Genomic DNA, 23,595 nt, shown 5'->3' with positions numbered 1-23,595 from the left:
CTCCCTCGAGAAGGCCTGGAAAAAAGACCCAACCACCAGCACCAAGGACGCCTTCAAAAACGCCACCCGCATACACCACCAACTAATCCGAAATGCCAAGAAAGCAGCCTTCAAGGACCGTCTAGATAACAACGCCCACAACAGCAAGGAATTATTCAACATCGTCAAGGAATTTACCAACCCTTCAGCCAACTCCAACGACATCACCCCCTCTCAAGCCCTCTGCGACTCCCTAGCCTCATTCTTCCACAACAAAATTGCAGACATCCACAACAGCTTCGACAACCAACCCGGAGACCAACCCACTCAATCCCCTGCAGGACCCCCTCCCCCCCTGAACATCCTCAATGACTGGAAGCCAATCTCCACTGAGGACACCATCCGTCTGATGAACTCTATCCACTCAGGATCCCCCACAGACCCTTGCCCTCACCACATCTTTAACAAAGCAGACTCCATTATTGCACCGCACCTCCGAGACGTCATCAACTGCTCCCTCAACTCCGCAACCTTCCCGGAAAGCTGGAAACATGCCAAACTCAGCGCCCTCCTGAAGAAACCCACAGCTGACCCCACCGAACTCAAAAACTATCGCCCTATCTCACTCCTTCCATTCCCGGCCAAAGTCATCGAGAAAGCTGTCAACAACCAGTTCACGCATTCCTCGAAACCAACAAATCCCTCGACTCCTCACAGTCCGGCTTCCGAGCCAAGCACAGCACCGAAACCGCCCTCATCGCAGCAACAGACGACATTCGAACTCTATTGGACAATGGAGACACAGTCGCCCTCATCCTCCTCGACCTCTCCGCAGCCTTCGACACAGTCTGCCATAGCATCCTTCTACAGCGCCTCAAAAACATCGGAATCCAAGGAAAAGCACTGGAATGGATCACCTCGTTCCTCTCCGGAAGAACCCAGAGAGTCCGCCTTCCACCATTCAAGTCAGAGGCTACTGAAGTCATCTGCGGCGTACCTCAAGGGTCCTCACTCAGTCCCACCCTCTTCAACGTTTACATGAGCCCCCTCGCGGCCATCGCACGCCAACATAACCTCAACATCATCTCCCACGCCGACGACACCCAACTGATCCTATCACTCACCAGAGACCCTAACACGGCCAAAACCAACCTACACGAAGGAATGAAAGAAGTAGCCAAATGGATGAAGCACAGCCGTCTGAAACTGAACTCAGACAAAACAGAAGTCCTCATCTTAGGTACCTCCCCCTCCGCCTGGGACGACTCTTGGTGGCCAGAGGCCCTTGGAAAAGCACCCATCCCGACGAACCACGCACGGAACCTGGGCGTCATCATGGATTCCTCACTCTCGATGAACAGACAAGTCAACGCCGTTTCTTCATCTTGCTTCAACATTCTTCGCATGCTCAAAAAAACATTTAGCTGGATCCCTACCGAAACTAGAAAAACAGTCACCCACGCTCTGGTCACGAGCCGACTGGACTACGGAAAACCCTCTACGCCGGCACCACCGCAAAACTCCAGAAAAAACTACAACGCATCCAGAACGCCTCAGCCAGGCTCATATTAGACATCCCGCGTAAAGAACACATCTCTGATCACCTGAAAAACCTCCACTGGCTCCCCGTCAATAAGAGGATCACTTTCCGGCTTCTAACCCACGCACACAAAGCACTCTACGAAATCGGACCCGAATGCCTCAACACACGACTATCCTTCTACACCCCCTCCCGCCAGCTACGATCCTCCAACCAAGCCCTTGCCACTGTACCTCGCATCAACAAAACCACCATGGGAGGTAGATCCTTCTCCTACCTAGCAGCTAAAACCTGGAACTCACTTCCCACTCACCTTCGCCTTACTCAGAACCACCTGGCATTCAGAAAGCAACTCAAAACGTGGATATTCGACAAGTAACTCCCCACCCCTCTTCAAGCGCCTTGAGACCCTCTGGGTATGTAGCGCGCTATACAAATGATTTGACTTGACTTGACTTGACTTGACTTCTATGCATACTCAAAACAGTTTAACCCCTTGCGTGCTCGTGACGGAACCGTTCTGTCACGAGCCTCGGGTGGGCTGTGCTGGTGACGGAACGGTTCCGTCACGGCCTGCGCGGCGCGAATTCCGCGCCTTTGCTGAGTGTTCTATTAGGCGGGCGGGGCCGTGACGGAACCGTTCCGTCACAAGCACAGCCCTCCCGAGGCTCGTGACAGAGCGGTTCCGTCACGAGTACGGAGCGGTTCCGTCACGAGCACGGGAGCGCCACGCGGCCCCCTCTCCCCATTAGCACTGCGGCGGAATAGCCGCCGCAGCTAAGGGGTTAAAAACATTGTTGGGATAGTAAAATTTTCCACAAAATTGATAAATGGGTACAATATAATAAGAACGAATTCAATTGAAACACAGTGGCACAAAAACAGATGACTGGTGGTGTGCCGGATGAATGGTACCAGGGGACTTTGATACATCACTAGATGATGGACCTGCGAATGGTAATACCAATTCGGCTTCACTGTTGAAGGGGCGGTCCTTGAGGTTGCCCGTCGGAGACCATCCTTGTTTGTTTTTCATTTGCAAGACACACACAGTCCAGAGGCCTCAATGAACATAAAATCAGCGGACCTATTGCGGTTCAACTGTTTGGCAGCACACGTGACTGGAGAAAAACAAAGCGCTGCTCAGTGTGTCCAGTTTGTGAGTGGCTACATCGAAAGGCCTCTCCCTTTTGTACTCTGCCAAGGACTCCCTGGAAATCTCAGGTACCACAATCTTATGGCCCGCCCTATCTCCTTAGGGATGTAACTTTTCTTGGCCTCTTAGTGTCTGGCCATACCAGTCTTTTAAACACCTGTCCTTTGTAGATGCTTCACATATGGTTGGCTGGAGTGAGGAGTTTTAAACTTCGTACCCCAACTCGATTGACCATCAACGCCAGCATGCCGCCTGTTTCAGATCCATGTTGGTCGCCTTGGGCCGGTAGCATGTATTTATCCGGTCTTCATGAGAAGCTCTTCCGCAGCAGCACAGAGGTACTTCGAACAGAGGTGCAAATGTTCCCCCCAAGGATGGTTACAAGTCAAAGTACTTTCAAAGCAGTTAAGTCAATGCAACATTCCACAGGTAAAGCTAAAGTTGTGCTGCAAGTGCATGGAAAACAGGTGACAGAACCAGAAAGACAAGGAACATGGCCCTGTTGACCAAAGACCTCTTGGAGTTTATCTCGAGGATGTGACCCACCCTACAGCTGCTACAAGAACCTTGCAGCCTGACTAGATAAACTCAACCTGAAGAGATTTGTTTTCCAAGAGAGCCAGTGACTTGCAGGATACATTCCATGTCTGCTAGTGTGGGGAGTATGCATTGCACTGACCCACTCTGTGCCTTTCCTTGACTTTGTGTGAGATTGTGTCAATCTTTTCCCTGACTGAGAGGGACACAAGGCATTCCCGCTTTACTGTAGAAAAATGCCTCCTACGCTGAGGCTAATCTTCCATGGCGCTTAACGTTCCTCAGATACTACTGTTTATGGTAGTTTAAAGGCATTACATGACAGTTCCCCAATTATGCCCTGGTACTGGAAAGACCCCTTGGTGTCCCTGGCACCTAGAAATGTGTGTCACGACCAGTCATTGACAGGAGGATGTGGCTACATGGCCAGAACTGCCAACTTTGGAGCTGGGGAGCCAGGTTTGATTCTCGGCGTTGGCACTACATCCTGTGATTCTGGGCAAATCACTTAATCTCCCCGAGCCTACCAAAAATGAATGTGTCCTTGTGTAATGTAACTGGTGCTCATGTAACGCGCTCCAATACCTTTGGGTTGAGTTTGCGCTATATAGAACTGCAAAAAAAAAAAAGAAATGGGGCTCTATCGGGCTGCATCAACCAGCAGTTGCCTCAAAGGCCCAACATCTTACGTTGTGAGATTGGTCTAATTTTGAAGACAGGCAGAGATTCTGGGGCCTTGGACCTCCTTTCACACTGACCTACTGAATGCCTCCTGCCTTTCAAAATCCCATTCCCACACTCCTCAACCCATGTACACATCAAAGAACACTTTACAAGTGACCCGGGATAGGGAGGGCATGTGCTCGGGAGAACCTGCCAAACAGAGATGCTCTATGAAGCGGACACTCTGGTACCTGCCACGTGCCCCACGCTTTATACACCACAGCCTGGAGAATCGCCAACAACCTCACACAGCATCACCCAAAATACCTTCTGGAGTAAACCACTCAAACAGAGGGGGCCCCTGACATTGGATAAAGGTAGAGACTCGGGGAAAGAAACAGAAACTACTAGTACAGAAATTCTTTACCTGTTTTGATCAAAAAGTGCTAAACGTCGCAAATGGATAAACTCAGAAGAAGCTGGCCTATAGACAAAGGCATGCAAAAGTCATGAATTCAAAACATATCAAAATGTATTAATAATCGGTTCACACAGAAGAATTTATATACAATGCCGGCACTGTATATAAATTCTTCTGTGGACCATACACATTTAATATTTCATCTGTTCATCTTTATTGTCCAATCTTGAACATCAATCGGATGATACATCTTATCATTAAAAAAAAGATCTCTGTACATAAAAAAATGGGATTCATGTAACTGTTCCTGACAATTGTGGTCCACCTTTTCAAACATTGCCCTTACCGATGCTAGTATGACTGGATTCTTGAGCTTCAGGACGGATGAGAATGTGTGTTTGAGTCTGTTGGTATGAATAGTTGAATTAATGGGTTGTTGGGATGTTATTTATCTGTTTGTCTATTGATTATTTATGACAATACTATGTGAACCGATTATTAATACATTTTGATATGTTTTGAATTCATGACTTTTGCATGCCTTTGTCTATAGGCCAGCTTCTTGGGAGTTTATCCATTTACGACGTTTAGCGCTTTTTGAACAATACAGGTAGAGAATTTCTGTACTAGTAGTTTGTATGACCTTCTGGAGAAAGACCGGGAACCTATATTAGGAAAGAAAAATTTACATTCAAGATGCAACAATACTTCAATAAAACACTTCCCTGACTCTATTACGTTAGGGCCTTAACCGCATCGCTGCGGCGGCTTTTCCCGCTGTGTGCGGCATTTTTAAAATTACCGCGTTACGTGACGAGCTCAGCTCGTCATCAGCATACGGCAGGTTACGCTCATGACGAGCTGAGCTCGTCATCAGCGTGGAAGGGGTTAAATGAATCTTGACTAAAGGACCAGATTGCACTGGTGTGTGAAAGAAAAGTCTAGGACAGGAACCTGGTGGCCCAATGGGAGATGAGTTGTTGTAAGCGGGCAGCCATCGCTGGACGCCCTTGAGTCATGAATGAGCTTTGAACAACTGATCCAGCTCAAACATAGGAGATGCGAGGAATGTAAGAAAGGACAGACGTCACCAGTGGGAGGGTCACACACCCTCTCTGACAGCTGCTGATTCAGAGGTCATGGTGGGCACAAAATGGTTGGGCGGTTTGTATAATGCAGGATGTGAAAGACACCGCGTGGCAGCATCTCATTTTTTCAGCCCTCATCATTTTCCTGCAGAGCGGGCGATCAGAGCAGGGATGTCTTTATGTTTCGGAAGCGAGAAGACAGAAAGTGCAGTGGGCGGCTTTGCTTCGATACTGCGGTATTCGTTTATTTTAAAAAAAACGATTCATTCTCTTGGCAATGTTATTTATATATGTATATGCATTAAGTATATTATATATATGTATACATATATATTTATATATAGTTATATGCATGTAGATAAAAAAAGCATATAGATATCTATAGGTCAAGGTACATAGATGTGGAGTTAAGAATAGTAAATCGAGAATGTCGACAGTACATCATTAAGATACTTTTAACCCCTCCACCGCAGCTGCAATTCCGCCACGGTGCGGGCATTCCATTGAGTGGTCGGGCCGCTTCGGCCAACGGACGTGCGCAGCACTACGGAGGTAGTGCTCGCGACGGCCGTTGGCCGACGGGCGCAAAGAAAGCGTTAAATGGATAAGTATATACAAGACTCTAGATTTACTATTATTAATTATATATATAGTTCTCTATATATTGTCAAGATGTGTAGATATGCAGTTAATAATAGTACATCTATACATATAAATACTTATGTTGCCGTTCCATTTTTGGTTGATATTCAGCAGTCTCTATTTTTGAAGGCCGATATATAAAAGTCAATATTTTGACATACAAGCATCCAAAAACAGGTGACCATCCTAGACCCAACCACTTCCTATCTTGGGTACACCTTGGATGGCACTGGGGAGTTAGCCTTGTAGTTCGCCCTACAGTGTCTGTAGGATCATCCCAAATTCATAATTATCTCACTGGCTTGGAAAGCTGGGACCGGAGAACTCTCTCGCTTATGAGTGTCCAACGCACACCAACAGAAATATTTTCTTAGTATATGTTGAGGAGCTATCCTAGTGCCTTAAGTAGTTTTTGTTGATTCTATTTGATCTAACTTTGTGATGCCAAATCTCTTGCATGGACGCTCGCGTTGTCCCACCACTTTCTCTTCCATCAGCTGCCTTCATACCCCTGTCCTCTCTTACTCAATTCTACCAGACTGGTGCTTCACAGTTCCTGGAGGCTTATTTTGATACTAAGGATTTTCAGTTTAGAAGCATCGATGCACGTTTTTATGCCAAAACGTTTTTTTAAAGTTGTCCTAGGTTGATGTGAGTACCAGACAGTAGGCATTGTGATTCAGGGAATTCTTCCGAGTAGATGCCCAGGTGCAGAATGAACCTGAACTCTGATGCTAAAAGCCAAAATTGTCGATAGGGCAAACAACTTAATAACCAAATCCTCTGAAATTCACAATCGACAAAGTTTTTTTGAATCCTCAGCATCCACCGAGTTGCAGATAATCACTCTCTGTTTTCTGTGTTAATACGTTAGTTGTGAACTCAGTGTTTTTACTCATTGGTGGTGCTCCCTCGACCAACGCCTTTGAGTATCTTTCACAATGTTTGCTTCAGATAGGTCCTCGGTCTCTTCATCTCCAAGTCTCTCATAATCATTCTCTAGCTCCTCTTGTTGTCGCGGTCCCAAATATGTTACTTGGATTCATGGCTATGAGGCTACTAGAACCCTTCATTTATTTATTTATTTATTTATTTATTTATTTACTGATTGATTGACAGCGCTTTTCTAGAGCACTTCTTCGAGACAAGTGCAGGAGACCCCACATTGTTACAAAGCAAGAGAAGATAGTATTCGGAGTGGCGTGCTGCGGTGGGCATCTTGTATATAAGTGTGAAATGTTGTCCAGCTGTCTAGAGATGCAGATGTCAGGAGCCGGACAAAGGATTTTTTGGGCACAAAAATCATATAAAAAGGTTCAATTGGTGCTCGTACAATGAATTTCTAATGCCACCGTACAAGAGCACATGGGACATCACAGTTTCTATTGCCATTGACACCAGCGATGACAGAATCACTGTTGTTATTCTCTACCCATCACCCTCCTAAGAAAGTTAAGATTTGGTGTATTTCCGGGCCTACTTTAAGAATTGTACAAATACACCAGGGCTTTGAACGACTCGCCCACTTCCACAGAAAGCAAACACTTGCTATCCATGTGGAAGGCTTTCCTACCCAGTTTTGTGTTGGCTTACCAAAGCTAAACCCACTATCAGTTGGACTTTACACCAAGATATTGCCAAAATCTTCTCCATGCCAGATGAAGATTCTCAGTGGGCATGTGTGAAAAAAATGTATTGGTCACACTGCAGATCCAAGCTGGGTCTGACTCCCCACACCATAGAATAATAATGATTGTAATAACTTCGTATCTATTAGGTATTAGCTGTCACTAGTCTTCAGCTTTGAAGCTTTTTTGATAAATCATATTATTGTTAACAGAACCCAGTGGGGCTTTGTTTTGGCTTTGGGAGAAGGAAAGAGTCACCGTCCAGCCCCCGTCTCCCAAAGCTGTAGCAGCAAAAATTAACTCACTGAACTATCTTAAAGACATACACACAACATTATGAGCGACATCAAACATGGTGTGATGTGACATACTACGAGCTTCTATTGGTTTGTCGGGGATACATTTATATAACTATCTCAATAGCTAAATTCCCTACAAGTTTAGGTTTCACAACCAAAGTTTAGATTTTTTAAAAAATAAAAATACAGATTTCTATAATCTAAAAGTGGGGAATAGTAGCTGATGTATCCAGCTTGTGGTATTTAGGATTCCCATGTCCCCCTGTCTGTATTGAATATGATACAGAGGAGCTTTCCTATCAAATTGTCATTTCATTTTTTTGTTGTCAGATTATTATTATTTTTTTTTTTTGTATGTTCTTATATAGCGCTCGAATCACCCGGAGGCATCTCGGCGCTTGCCTTGGGAACCCGTCCTGGCTTTTCCCTGTGAGATAGCCCCTACAGGGCATCCCCAAGGTGAAAGCCAGGCATCCCGTCGCGGGGGGGCCGTTGTGGAGATTAAGCAAGCTTAATGCCCAGAGTTGCAGAGTGAGAACCCATGATTAGAGCAGGCACCGGAGCGAGAATTATCGAGTCCGTGGACATTTGAGCTCAAGACCCCGCCGCGTCGGGAATTGAACCCTGGTCCCGGGTCTGACCTCTGCTCCAGGGTCTGCCTGCTCTAACCAGTGAGCCACACTTCTCCACTACCAGTGAGCCACACTTCTCCACTTTTTTTTCCCAGATTATGGGAAGTGCATGTTGTAATCCTCTCCCGGTGTAATCTTCGTAATCTTTGTATACTGTGTATTCTCCCTTGATGTCAGACATTTGAGTTCTATGCTCTTAGCACTGGTTTGATTGAGTTCACACTGTGGGACTCTATTTAAACTATATGATGTATTCCATAACCAATGAGACGCGCAGTTGATTGACCCGGAAGTGCTTTGTCTCTCTTTTCCCTGCAGATCCCAACTAATGCCGAGATTGAAAGAATCGCGGTCTCACGAGTCGCTACTCAGTCCCAGTAGTGCCGCTGAAGCTCTCGATCTAAGCATGGAGGAAGAGGTGGTTATCAAACCCGTTCACAGTAGCATCCTGGGACAGGATTTCTGCTTCGAGGTAAGACTGATCAATCATTTACACAATCCATCAAACCTACATTGATTATTGGAAATCAGCATCGTAACCCACTGGATTCTAAATTATAAATGCATCTAGAGGAAGGCAGGGCTGGACAGCAGCTTAGGGCACCAGTAGCAGAGGACACCAGGTGACCGATAACAAACTGTGGCCACTTTATCATTAGATGCTGGTCTTACTGTTTCCCTCTGTAGGGCACAGGATCAGCCTCTCCCTGGCCATGTTACAGCCACCGAGCACAAGGTGGCTCCGCTAGTTACCACTCTCTCCTGTCATTTCCAATTTTCTCTCCTTGCTGCACCTACTCAGCAGTTTTATTCTTAAGGCATCAGATTCGCTTGTTTACATTAATTACTTCCACTGCCTGTTTGCATTAGTTGTTTGTCTTTTTGTAGTATTGTTTATTCTGCTTATGTGCTGAGCTTGTTCTTAGCTTTTTATGCACTTGTCGCTCATGTTTCCTCTGAAGTTGCCTTGTAATTAGATTCAGTATATTTTGTCGTAAAACCTTCATAATGTTTAGCAGGATTCTTAATAAAACCAACATGAGAGATACAGCAGGACCCTTGTAAAACAATATATATGTTGTTTGTGTGTAACCTAGCGGGCTAGCAATGGAGCGCTCCTCAGGAAGCAAGACCCACTGGAGATACTTGGGGAGAAAAGAAGGAGAAGGGATGAGAAGCAACCTATCTAGGGTAGTGTTCCCTGAAGTAATGACATTTTAGCTTATTCTTCCAGTGTGCTGTTCTGATGTTGGAGAGGGTGTAGTTTCAAATCCTGGGTCCATAGGCCGGTAAGGCATGTTTTCTCTTTCCTGCATTGTTTAGTCTCTAATCTGATGATGTCAGAGATCGTCATCTAGTGTTGACCCTGAGATATTGATACTTTGTTAGCTGGGTACACAGGGGTCTTGGTGTAGATGCAGTTGATTTTGAAGAAGATCGAGGCTTGCAATGGGAGCCAGTCTAGATCTATTAGATCTATTAGCACAAGTGTTGGATTTCTTTGGCCCCACGATGAGCCGTACTGCTTGTAGAAGGAGGCTTTTAACCCCTTGTCACGGTGGGCATGTACAGAGGATGGCCGGGGTCCATCCGAACCCTGCCCACTCGTTAATTCGCCCGCACCGCAGGGGAATGTGCACAGTGTGCAAGTGGTTAAGAGGATCAAAGCTAGAGTCTAGGATGCCATTGAGTAGGGCGTTACCTTCATCCAGGTGGGAGAGAATTAGGGCTTCACTTTTTTTAGCAGAGTTGCAACCAATATGCATTGATCTCCATAGAAATGTGGTTCGAGTCGAGAATCAATTTGATGGATTTGGCCTGTTCTGTCAGTTGCGATGTCAAGCCCAATAGGGATCCGAGAGGGTTTGGTGGGGTTGGAAAAGAGGAGGAATTCAATCTCTGTGGGATTCAGAATCTGGAAGTTTGTTGACCTCCAGGTTTGGATGCTTTCAAGACTACCTTTGAGCCTCTAAATGTAATTTGTTGAGAAGATATTCAGATAGAGTTGGGTGTCATTAGCGTTAGCATACCTCTCGATGCGGCTGTCTGCAGTGATATGGAGTACGTAGCAGGATTATTTTCAAAACCTGCATGTGACATGGAGCAGGATCAAAGGAAAGATTGATTTGTGCAACGCTTAGACTAAGAAACGCGAGTGTTATGTGCACTGGCCTGCGTGCATCAAACGGCAGGGCATCAACCCGGGCTTCCAGCCACTTCCCCTGTGTCTTTATTCCACTTATACTCTTTACTGTACACACAAAGTGCTGGTTGCAAAGGTCAGTATTACCCAATAAATGGTTCTCTTGTCATTCTCCCTGAAAACATGAAAGGATGTATTTGTCATGCCTGGAGGGTGACTTTTGACCAGCTGGATAGCACAGATCTCCACAGCTGTTCTTTCACAAACTGTACTTTCCTACTTGTTAGATGACTAAGCGTATGTGAGGCATGTGGCCGCATGCCTGCCTTTTGCCATGTGTCCCTGTATGCTGTTGTCCTCCACGCCACATAGCATTTGCGACCTCAATGGCTCATACGCAGCAAATGGAATTCATAGCTCGTGCCACACTAATAACTCTTTTGTCCAACTGAACTAGATGCCTTACTGTTAGCCATGCATTTGCAACCTCAACAAATCATCAATAAACCATCACAATGCATATATTAATCATCTACAAGAAATTTGCTTAAATGTGGGATGATCACAGCCACAAAGCATTGAATCAAGAACTTTTACAGAGCAAATATCAGGGCCAGGCTGGCCATTTATTCCATTAGACATGTCCCCAGGGGGCTGGATCCATTGGAGGGTGGTATTTGAAGGTCCATGGCCACAGATTCTATCTCCATCTCTCCAAAGTGAAGGACAGCAGGGGAAAGAAAGAGCGAGCGGACGACAGATAAAACAAGAGAGCGAGAATGGAAAAGAGCGATACAGAATATGAGTGTACACTGGTTTGAAATTTTTTGCCAGGGCTGCTTTTGATTCCAGGAGGTGTCAAAGACAACCTGGCAGCATAAGAGAAACCCAAAGCCAAGCAATGGACAACCGTACAGCCAGCAGAAGGAAACAAATGGCAGTGTTGTTCGACATACATCCCATGCACATAGTGGCGCGCACATAGTGGATTCATCAGGACCACCCCAATGCTGCTCCGATTTAGGAAGAGTTCAAGACTCGCGTCTTTAAAGAACACCACATCACAATGCATGAGCCGTCCACAATCCCGCTTCTTTTCCTATCACTCGTTGACGTTATGCTTGTCTTTGACCAGGGACAGAACTTCGCTGCCTCTTGGCTAGGTTCACGCTATTGAAATTCTGTCCACGTGCACACATCTGTAACAGAATCTAGCCAGCCACCGTCCACAATAATTGATCACTAGAAATAGGTTGGCCTATCCTAATCTAACCGTTTACCTATTCTAAGCTCACTGGCCATATAACATAATGTGTTTTTGTAAAGCGCACATTCACCCAAAAGGGTATCTTGAACCTGGTTAACAGATGTTTATTGCTACCCAACTCAATGGTACTCATTTTATCGACCTCGGATGGATGAAAGGCTGAGTGGACGCACCAGGATTTGAACCTGTGACCATGAGTTCAAACATAGGCCCCTGCAGTGGACACATTAGTCCACTAAGCCACCAGACCATGCCATTGGACAATGCGAGTCATCGCTTAACAATACATTTATTACAAACAGTCCATTGTGACGCTAGTCAAAGAAAATACCAGAGTCTATAAGGGCACCCAGATGCAGAAAGCTCTCAGCACCTTAAAAAGGACACTAATGCTCTACAAACACTGGCGGCCTCCTCCCAATGCGATGTGGTGAGGCAGCAGCATGGGGGGAATACAAAAATAAAAGACACAAAGGAAAACATAAAAAACATAAAATATCACTTACCTGATGCTGCGTCCACCGCCTTGCTCCTCGTCCAATCCTTGGCTGGTGCACACTGAGCAGGCTCCAAATGCCAGTCCAGATGCTGCTCTAATGCTGGGAATACTATTATCTTACTTGAGAGAAGTGTTAAGAATTTTTTATTTTTTATTTTACAGAGTTTTATATAGCGCAAACTTGACTCGAAGTATTGGGCATCAGAGCGCTTTACATAGCACCAGTTGTGTTACATGAGGACACATTCATTTTTGTTAGGCACGGGGAGATTAAGTGATTTGCCCAGAATCACAGGATGTTCAGCGTCATTGCCGAGACTCAAACCCAGTTCCCCAGATTCAAGTTGGGCCTCCCTAGCCGTTAGGCCAACTCCTCTCCTCTTGGTTGGTCTGAGTGGCCTAGTGTGGCACTCAGACAGGGCCTGGGAGCCTGTGTCTGTTCTCCACCTGGCTGTGCAACACAGCTCCGGTTGGAGAATTGCATACTGCGCATCTCAGTTTGGCCGTCCCAAGACGGCCGTCCAAACCGACATGCGCACTTAGCAGTGCCCATCACTTCTCCTGCCTGAAACGCAGGAAGGCCTGGCCCCGCCCCATGACTCCGATGGCTCAGTAAAAATAAAATAAGATTATTTTATCATCATTTTATTTTTCACTGTTGCCTCTGCTGGGTAGCAGCAGTGGGGCGACACTCCCTCGCCATAGTGGAGGAGCCGCCCCTTTCTACAAATGGCCTTAAATTAATATTCCAACTCCCCAAAATTCAGGGAACATATGAAACGCCCTGCAGCTTCCTCTATTCTGTTCTCAGGCTGAACACTCTCTCAAAGAGGGGGAAAAAATCAGGTCATTCACTTGTGCTCTTGAAAGCAGAAAAGGCCTCTTCATCTTTAGACAATATCCGAGCGGAGCCTTTCAGCCAGAGGAGGAGAGAGAGAGAGAGAGAGAGAGAGAGAGAGAGAGAGAGAGAGCAGGAGATCAGGACTGCTGATATAAACAGCCAGGGCTCTGCTCGCCTCCTCGAGTAAACAAGGGGCTGGAAGAAGTTTTCAGAAATGCTGTTTTGTCTACAAAGATGAAACACAATGAGCGGGCTGGCGATCAATGCTTACAAGTAATTAGCCATCGATTTTCCTCCCTTGTTAAAGCTGGGAATTAAGCGCCCGCCCCCTCGCTGGCGGTCTCGGCCTGAGACGTTGTTTGGAGGCTGTCACAATTTATTTATCACCATAGCAGTTCGAGTGTGTGCAGAGGGGAGATAGGCTTCTTGGCGCATCTGGTGGTAAAAGTCTCCAGAGCAGAGGTCTTGGAACTGTGTGGCACGCTCGCCTGGGAGTCCAGGACTGCGTTCCCAGGGGGCGCAAATGGCTCAACAAGCATTTGTAAATGTAGATGGCTTGGAAGCACACCTTGGCATGTTTCCAGGCTGTCATTATTTACTTGGTGTCCAAGAAGGGGATAAAAAAACATATATGGGTACCTCATCCTGTAAAATGTGGTATTTCCACAGGATTAGCTTAACTTGCATTTATTTTTTCGTTTAAGCTTTCTGTATTATTTTATATTAAGGTAACTGAAAGTGGAAACTCAACACACAGGCCTGATTTTGATGCATACATGGAAACCCAATATATTCTTAAGTCACTTGGTATCAATTATACCTCCTAAGTAGGATATGATTATACTATTTCAGTCATACCCCCATATGTGTATGATTATTTTAAAAAATATTTAAAACACTCTACCACAGCCATGCCCCAGTATTCCTAAATACATTACAGATAATACTGGCACATTAGTCATAAACAGTGTGAAACGATATGGAAAAAATGTGAGTTGAGGCAGAAAGTGCCTTGATCATGGGTGCATAGTGAAGTGAGATTGGTGGCGAATGAGAACAAAAAAAATTAAAAAAAAATAAATATGGAAAAAATGTGAGGTGCGTCAGAAAGTGCCTTGCGTAAGCAACCACCATCGAGCTGCTGGTAGGTACTCACCAGTGTGCTCACTTTATCATCATCAACACTATCACGACCAAAAGAATAAGTGACCTAACTCAACTAAATGTGAATAAGTGTGAATACTGTCTAATGGTGCTAACTACCATTACACCCCGTAATATGTAACAAAGTGTCACCTGACTTCCCCATTAAAATGGGTTGTGAACACCTATCATATGTATTTAATCTTTGTCTAGTGTTCACACCCAATTAAAACAACAGCATGTTTAGACAATTTTAAGTTGAGCGTTGAACCATTTTAAGTTTTGACTGCTACAACGGATTTGGTGTTTTAAGATAAAACAAGTGCTTTAAACAAATCTATTTTAGTAATAGGTAAACTATACCTAGTGCAAAAATTTGTCTATTAAAAGTACACTTTCTAGAACACATTGACATGATGTATCAAAGAGAATAAATAACTCATTATTCGCTTGAAGCCTCAGTTGACTCCATCAATTAAAGCCTAATCTGGCTTCCCAGCAGCCCTTACATCTGGTAATTAGCCAATTGTACACATTTAAATGTTTTCAGGTAGCGGGCACCATGGTGAGAATGCCGGTTTCATTCAGCCACAATAATCGTTCAGGTATGGTTGTTTTTTTAACAAAAAGTATGGGAGCTGCTTTTGTAAAATTAAGAAAGCATGTGCGTCCCCATAGATACTGTCTGCTTCCACTTTTGTTTACATGCAGATGTCCTTCAAGGTAAGAGGGTTACATAGAGTTGGCCATCAGGGTCACGTTCAGAGCAGGCGTAGACCCATTATCGTATGGACCCCTGACCGTATGGACACATGATCGTATGGACCCCTGACCGTATGGACCCATGATCGTATGGACCTATGACCGTATGGACCCATGACCGTATGGACCCATGACCGTATGGACCTATGACTGTATGGACCCATGATCGTATGGACCCATGATCGTATGGACCCATGATCGTATAGACCCATGATCGTATGGACCCATGATCGTCCAACCCCTTGAGCATCAGAGCAGTAGCAGACCGTGGTGGCCAGACAGCGTCATTGTTCAGTTCTATATATATATATATATATATATATATATATATATATATATATATATATATATATATATATATATATATATATATATATATATATATATATATATACCGCAAACCTAGCTGGAGGAGGATGGTGGGGTTGCTCAAGGCGCGCACCAACTCAGGATTGTTTACACGGAAGCAGGATGATTGTGTGTATTGAATCCTATCACACGGAGATGCACTGTTCTTTGAACACTGTGCTCAGAGAGTGTGTGACAAGAGAGAGTGAGTGATGTCAGCAAGAACAGATGACTCCTGCTGCGTTAACCTTAGTGTTGGTGGCTCAATCTTATTGGTTCAGGCCCAATGGGGTCAGCCAATGGCTGTGTTGATTGGTGAGGCCTAATAATTACAAGTTGTAGCAACTTTATGTTGTTAAAAATGGAGATTGCTGGCTCAAAATGCTGTCAAGGAATTTTACCCAGAGATCCTGCCTTCAGGGCAGCCCAAATCAGCGCAGATATCATTCAAGGTGGGATTCCAGTCAAAAACCCTTCAGAGCTTTGTGGGCACCTGTCATATACCAGCAGTCAGTTACTATGCAGCAGCTAAGGTTGCAGTTTCTCTTTATATTTGCAAATTTCTTATGATCAAAGAGCACCGGGGGCATCAGTGAGCTTTACAGATGTCAATAAGTAGTACATGTCAAATACTGTAGGAAGGATGGGTGGGTATGGACCGCAATTCTGATACCTACAGCTTGCAGATGGATGGTGCATCTCTAAGTTAAGGCATAGAACAGTGTATAAGAGAAAGTGGGGCAGCAGCTGTAGAACTCAAATACAGACAGTGAAACCCCACTTTACCAAGCGGGAGGGTCAGGCTTTAGGATGACACAGATGAGAGACGTTGTCCACTCAGGAGGCATTTCAGGTCTTTTTGAATGGAGCTTGGAAGTGCCTGCCCTGACCTCTGGGGAGGGATGTCCAAGTCCCCAGGTCACATGACAGATGCAACCACATAGGAATGGTCCACAGATGATCCGGGCTGCTCATCCCACAAAACTCCAGGCCGGGTTGTGTCCAACGCTCAACTTTGGCAACACCTGTGCATCCCCAAAAGTGTTGTAGAAAGTACTCCAGCCTCTTCAAGGGTGTGACGTTCACTCTATGAATACATTAACTTCATTGTGTACAAGTAAGCATTGCATCCCTGTAGAGGACACCTGGCTCTTTTCTCCCCAGGCTCCAGAAAGATACGACTTTCTAGTGAAATCCACAGCAGGGCACACACAGAATGAGGCTGCCAGCCATTTTTAGACTGTCAAGAAGAAAAGAAACAGAGAGGGCCCCTGAGATCTCTTCCCATGCTCTGTTTATCAGGGCCTTCAAAACAATGGGAGTCTGGGGACCCGGGCTCCAGATGTTCGCTTGAGAATTACTGCTGGTTTCAGCACCAGCGAAATGCATACTCAAGAGGCTGTACAGCTACCATCCACGCCCCTCGGCATTCTGGGAGAAACATGGATGCTTATCTTCACACAAACCAGGAAGTGAGGCACCATTTTCTCCTTAACCAAGTGTTTCATCTCCCTACCTGGAGTCAGACAAAACTATCCCATAATAGTCTGCATTAAAGGAGCTCCTTTCTTCCTAGCATGCGCTTTACAGCTGTGGTATGAGTAGAACCGATGACTGCATTGAGCACATCTGATTGGATGTTGTCTGATGTATGTAGTCCTGTAGCATTATCCCATGTCCCATATGGCCGGCATGAGCATCACTGGAGAAAGAGGCGTTTGCCTACTTGTAGAAGAAAGATCATCTAAGTTTAGGAACCGCCCAATGAAAAACGTTGAAATTAGGATGAAGACATTGGTAATGAGATTTGAAGGATAGATCAATTTCCTTCATGTAAACAAAGTACACATCATACAAGCCTGTGGCGCGTTTCTTCTGCAAAAATACAGATTTTAGCCTTCTATGCAATGCAAGATTATTTATGGTCTTAAATATCTGATTGACTCAAGATGTTCACATGATCACCGAAAAATCCATGATTCAGTTCTTCGGATCGCATTAGAGCTTTAGAACATGGCGATTAGAGGGTTCTCTGGGCTCTAATTACCCATAAAGCGGGGGTGGCCTACGTCGGTCCACGGGGCCGGTTCAATGTCGGATTTTATGGCTAGTTACTGATTATGTAAATGCATTTCATTTAGATTGATTGTATGTAAATTCTCTTCTGTGAGATCCCTGAAGATCAAGCTTTGATGAGGCCCTCATGGGCCAATGATGTGCATTCCCTTTCCATTCGTCAATATTCTCAACAGTCCGGTGTGAGCTGACCTCTGCAGGGCCACCCAGTATCGACACCTGCGCCCCAATCTCTATCTTCTCTGCTGCTCTGGAAGATGCTCCGCGCTAGTTTCAAGCAGGAATACTTGAATATCCACAGACAACACACTGATGATGGGAGCGGGAGCAACGAAGCCCAGCCACCACCGAAAGATAGTTGTAGAATATTCTTTTTTTTTTTTTTTTTTTTTTTTTTTTCCAAGAGTGTTTTTATAGAGTCTCTTGAATGAATATAACTACGTTTTCTTATAAAGGAAAGCTATCAAAAGCAGATTTTCATAACTTTGGAATTAACTATTTTGAGGACATTATTAAAGTGCAATTCTTCGAATAAGCACAGAGACTTGTTTTTGAGATGTTAGAAGCATTCTCATCACTTTTCCCAAAGATGCGTGTTCTGTATTTTTAAACATATGGTACTTTTCTGGTTACAGTAAATGTTCTACATTAAAATTCTGTGCACTTATAGCATTTAAGCATCCTGGCTATCTCTCAGAATTTACACCCTACATCATCTCAGGCTTCGAGAATTAGGTGTCAGAAAAACACCTAGGTCAAAACCGTGTCTGCCTTTCAGGCCCCACTCCTGACCTTCACATACTACTGCCTTCGAGCTGCCCTGAAGGAGCTGTATCCCCAATCACCTGCCGAGCCTCTTGCCCTTGGGGTGCTCCAAACTTTGCTCACTAGCACCACACGTAGAAACCTTATTACTAACTTGTACAATGCATCACAGAGAGACAGGCCAGCAGCCCTGAGCACGGCATCCGACAAGTGGAACAACATGGCTGATACACTGTTAAGCCTGGCAGGCTGGGGGTTTTGTTGTGCACTAACAGGTAGGCTCACCCCCAATTATAACGTGCGCATTATACATTTTAAATATTTGCAGCAAATGTATTATACTGCTGTCAAAAATGTTTAACCCGTTGACCGCGGCACGAATTCCACTGCGGTGTGAGCGAAATAATGAGTGGGCGGGGTTCGGACGGCCCCCGGCCGTCCTCCGCACACGGTGACGTCAGATGGCCGGGGGCCATCCGACGCATGGAAAGGGTTAAATACGGGCTCAGACTGGACACGAGCTATGTGTGATGGTGGGATATTGGGGGTGGACGCATGCACCTGGCTTGGTTGTGCGCTCCTATCCGGCAATTCAGGAAGTAGGTTGCGAAGGCTCTCACAGATCTGGTGATGGAGCTGGTGGAGTGCACCTCCCAGATGTGCTTGCTTGGCCTAGTTAAACCTCTATAATCGGCCAATCGTAAACTGGTGGCAGTGGCATTACTATTACCGAAAAGGAGAGTGACCACACACTGCGGCAAAAAGGCAGTACCAAAAACCAATCAGTGGCTCAATGACATGGCATACTGCAGGGACCAGCTGGAACTGTTTGCCGAAGAACTGACGCGGCCCTCGGGGCTAAACGACACCCGGGGCCCATTTACAGCCTACCTAAAGTCGATTCCAGCTGTGTCCTAGTGGGTTGGGTTATCCTAGCACTCTAGGATGTGGTTATCTGGATTGAATATGCTTGTGCTTGCGTTTATGGCACCGTAGGGCACATGTGATTTGTAATGCTCCATACAGCACCTGTTGGCGTTGTGTTTATGCTTGTTGTATACGATGATAAAATCCAATTTAAAAACCGGTCTCAGGATGCTTGTTTCTGGTCCAGGGAGGACCTGGCTTGGCAGTTCAGGCTGGACTGAGCCCATGAGGCACAGGGTCACGACTGATTGGCATATGGCTGGGTCTAAACTGGGTGGCGTGGTGAGCAAAAGAACGATGGATTTAACCCAGATCTCTTGACTGTTGAATGTTTGATTTGTTCCGCAGGTTGACACTTGGCACCGAATGCCACACCTCATTCCTATCCGGTTCCTGCTTTCTCCCTTTTTTTACGGGTTTTCAGTTTTTCTCTTTCTTTCCCATTTGTGCATTTTCCCCTCTCTTACTCCCGGGAAATGTCTAATGAGAAAAAATAAGTGCCAGTCTCTGAAAACGAGTGACAGTGACTCCCATTGGCAACCACCAGCTCTAAAATAAGTGTTGGCTGTGTGTGTGTGTGTGATCCTGGGCAAATCACTTTATTTAGCTGTGCCACAAACGACATATAGGTATAATGTAAAATCCATGGTACAGAGTGCTGGTGAGTACAGTTCCAATCAACAGAGCACAATCCCAATCATTACACGTGACACCAGAGTCCTTCGTCATAGGCCTCACCGCAAGCCTACACGCTTCCAGCCAAGCACAGCCTGGAGTAGTGTTCTGCCTATTCACCAAAAGTGCCTCTTTCTCCACTGTCACTCTTGGGGTTCAGAAAGCTTCTTTCAACAAACCTCACTATTGTCTGTGGTTGACACTGCCCCGCTGCCACACTAACAATCTCTGTACAGGGCCCTACCGCTCTGTCGAGCTTGGTCTGCATTGTATAAAACACCTACTTAATTTGCAAACACATTGCTGGGGTAGTAAATGCATCTGAAATGTTTTCTTCTGCTCTGACCGGTCTGTGACATTGAAGCGCATCTGTGGTACTGGCCGGGTCTGGTGGCTCAGTGCACTAATGCATCCACTGTAGGGACCTGTGTTCGACCTCATGGTCACAGGTTCAAATCCCGACAGGTACACTCAACCTTTCATCCATCTAAGGTCGATAAAATGTGTACCATTGAGTTGGGTAACAGTAAACATCTGTTATTCAGCGCCAAGATACCCTGTAAGGGGTGAACGTGCACTTTACAAATACACATGTTATGTTACTGCAGGACTCCGTGCTTAATTTGAGCTGGTGGCTGCAGGTGGGCCTCACCCTAACTCATTTTTGGGGATTTGCCTCATCAGAATTTGTCCTAGATTAAGGGAGAGAAAAATACAAAAGGAGGTATGAAGGCGGCAAAGGAAAAAAAGAAGAAAAACCGTGGTAAAGAGAGGAAGCATGTATGAAAATGAACAGTTAGATAAGAGAGCAGGAAGGGCTTGATGGTGGATGAAAGAGGCGAGGTGGTTGCAATTCTTCACAGCCTTGGTATTCAACACACCCCTCGACCTTTGAGGAAACCGACCATGGCCTTCTGAACAAATCTGTGGGGCCCAAATTAAGCCCTGGTGGGACTTGCACACACAGTTTGTTGTAAACTGTATTTTGCCAGAAGCCCGGCAAAGGGACAAGGGCCGGACTGAGAACCAAAACCGGCCCTGGCAAAGTGCTCGGCCGGCACCCTCGGGGTGCGACCGAGCTCTTTGCCGGGGTCGGTTTTCTGCTGATTTTGTTACAGGGCCGATTTTGCAGCTATGCTGCAAAAACGGCCCTGTAACAAAAACGGCCCCCGGGGCCCAAAACCGGCCCCCACCCTAGCGGCCCACCGGGGGATTGCCCGGTGCCCGCAACGGCCATCCGGGCCTGAAAGGGACACAGGGCTGGCTCTAGGGCGATGTGACTGGTGCCACTGCACCGCGTGCTAACTTCAGGGGGCGCCGAGTTTGCAAGTTTATTTTAGTTTTAAAGGCACCTGCTTCTGTGTTCCTTGCCTCCAGCAATTTTCAGGCAACCATAAAAATGTCAATATAAGTCTGTGATTAATGTTCTTCCTGGAGAGATATTGAGGTTTTGTCTAGCGGAAGTCTTGACTCATCATAAGGTAGCACACTGGGTTAATATGCCTGTAGCAAAGAACGTGTACCATGCAGGTCACAAAGTGCATATAATAAAAGTAAGTCAGTGGGCTACTGCTTTTGAAAGAGAGGTCCTTGTTTTACTTGCAGTTTATAAATTAAAATCCTAATATAGAACAATACATTATTAACTGTAATCAAGAGCTGCCTGCAAACTGCATGGTATAGATCAGAGCATAGATTAATGTTGCAAAAAGGGTTCATTTGGGTAGAACTCGATTCTTATTATTAAAGAGAACACCCAAGTATGGTGTTCCATTTTCATTTCTGAATTTGTGCGTCTCTAGCCAATAATCTTAAACTATACTGCCTACCAGTATGGATGACACGCAGGGCACAAGTCCTAACAAAAGAAGTGGGGGGACTAACCTAGTTAATCAGAATGCAAGTGACCGCACAGTGCGTGACATTACGGCGCGTGACATCACGGAGTGTGACACCGTGGCCCGTGACATCAAGGTGTGTGACATCGCAGCGTGAGACAACACAGGAAGTGGCCTCATAAGAAGTGACATCAGATCTTGAGCCCTCATATATATCTTTAGCAGTTCTATCATGAGTACAATGGAACACATCTCGAGTATATAGGCAAGGCAAACCCTTTTGATTGAGGCAGAAGATTCACACTTTTGTAAGCTATGCATAAAACAATGTTGCCTTTTGTCGGCGCAAACTTCCTCTACCCATAGTGCTTTACAAGAAAAAATAGTGGTACTTAAGTTATTTCAACGCCTCCTCAGGGGTAGTAAGCACTATATAAATTACATTTATTTTGAGTAAATACAGGGAAAGACCAATGCATCTGACATTCTTACAGAGCATGCATATCTTGTAAACAGGGACTGAACAAAGTGAAAAGCTGCCTTTCCTAAGTATGTGTGAAGTGCTAACCTTTGTTTCCCCGCCCCCTCATTTGCATCTGGGTGTGAGGCTCTTGACTGCTGCCAGCCAGGTGACTCCAACAAAAGGAGGCCTGATGACCCCTCAAATTGGCCCTATGTTATGGGCCCAAAAGCAAGCCCCATCCCAGCCTGCACTTTGTTGCGATCAAAAGCAGACAACAACATGGAGGCACTGAAGAACGTGTCCCGGTGTTTGCAAATAACACCAGAGCAAATTCAGCATATTTTTTAGTGAGGCCGAACTTCTTGGCACGGTGGACGGCGTTCACCCTGTGAAACTAGTGGGTGGACGCCGTCCACCCGCGTGGACCCCCGACTCGAGCCCTGTCGACACGTGACTCCTACACCGTGCAGTCCTCTGGCTTATGTAACATTTCCTACACACTGATTTACACATGTATGATTGATTGTGTAATGTGTGTATGTTACAAAGTGCTCTTGCACCCTACACTGGTATGAGTGGCGCTATATAACGAATTAAATGCATCTGAAAGAGAGTGGTTGTGGAGACTTGAGGGGCACTGTTAAAGGGTGGTGGTGAGGGAATCGTGGTGACAACCTCCACCATGGATGGGGGTTGCCAACAAGCATTGTTGCATCGGCCGCCACCAGCACTAAAGCCAGCCCTGAAGGGACAGGTAAGGAAACTATACTATAGCCAAAACCTGAGCACTGCGTATCCAGTCATGGCCGCTTTAAGCCTCACAGGCGCTGTGTGGTTATGAGCCCTGTATTTTGCATCGGGGCTGTTGCTGGCGAAGTTGCTGCCAGGATCTGTCGCTCCATCTCGACGCCTTTCAAAGATAGCTGCTCTTCCGTTGATGACCTTTCACTCTTTGTGTCTGCCCGTCTGGCCAGCGAGCAGGTGCCTGGCGCTCCGCATCTGATGTCTTTCCAAGCTTCCTGGCAGCCCGGCCCAAGAGGCGCCCCGCGCGGCTGCAAGGACCGAGGCACGCGGCCCCAGCCCCGGAGCAGCTGAGCCTTTCAAGGCGGCAGATGGAGGGGCAGCCGGGGAGGGCTCAGGTCTGTGGGGAGGGCTGGCGCTGCGGCAGGGGCCGAGGGATGCACGGTCTGCTAGGGATTCACAAGCCACGCCCATCTGGAGGAGCCTAGCAGAGCAGCTGGAATCTCCTCTCGCTGCTTATTC

The 23,595-nt window shown here is 46.0% G+C and overlaps 1 protein-coding gene across 12 annotated transcripts in view; it reads left to right on the top strand.

Moving 5' to 3' along the window:
- Positions 1–23,595, top strand: part of DAB2IP (DAB2 interacting protein) — a 1,475,985-nt gene that overhangs the window by 1,087,073 nt on the left and 365,317 nt on the right. For all 12 annotated transcript variants that reach the window (XM_078641853.1, XM_078641861.1, XM_078641852.1 and 9 more), the window contains one exon: positions 8,904–9,057. In XM_078641853.1, the coding sequence (XP_078497979.1) occupies positions 8,904–9,057 (154 nt within the window). The remainder of the gene's footprint in view (positions 1–8,903; positions 9,058–23,595) is intronic.

Source organism: Lissotriton helveticus, chromosome 5_1, assembly GCF_964261635.1.
Source record: "Lissotriton helveticus chromosome 5_1, aLisHel1.1, whole genome shotgun sequence".
Taxonomy (NCBI): domain Eukaryota; kingdom Metazoa; phylum Chordata; class Amphibia; order Caudata; family Salamandridae; genus Lissotriton; species Lissotriton helveticus.
Note: the sequence above shows the minus strand (reverse complement) of the source record. Positions and strands in the feature narration are given on the sequence as shown.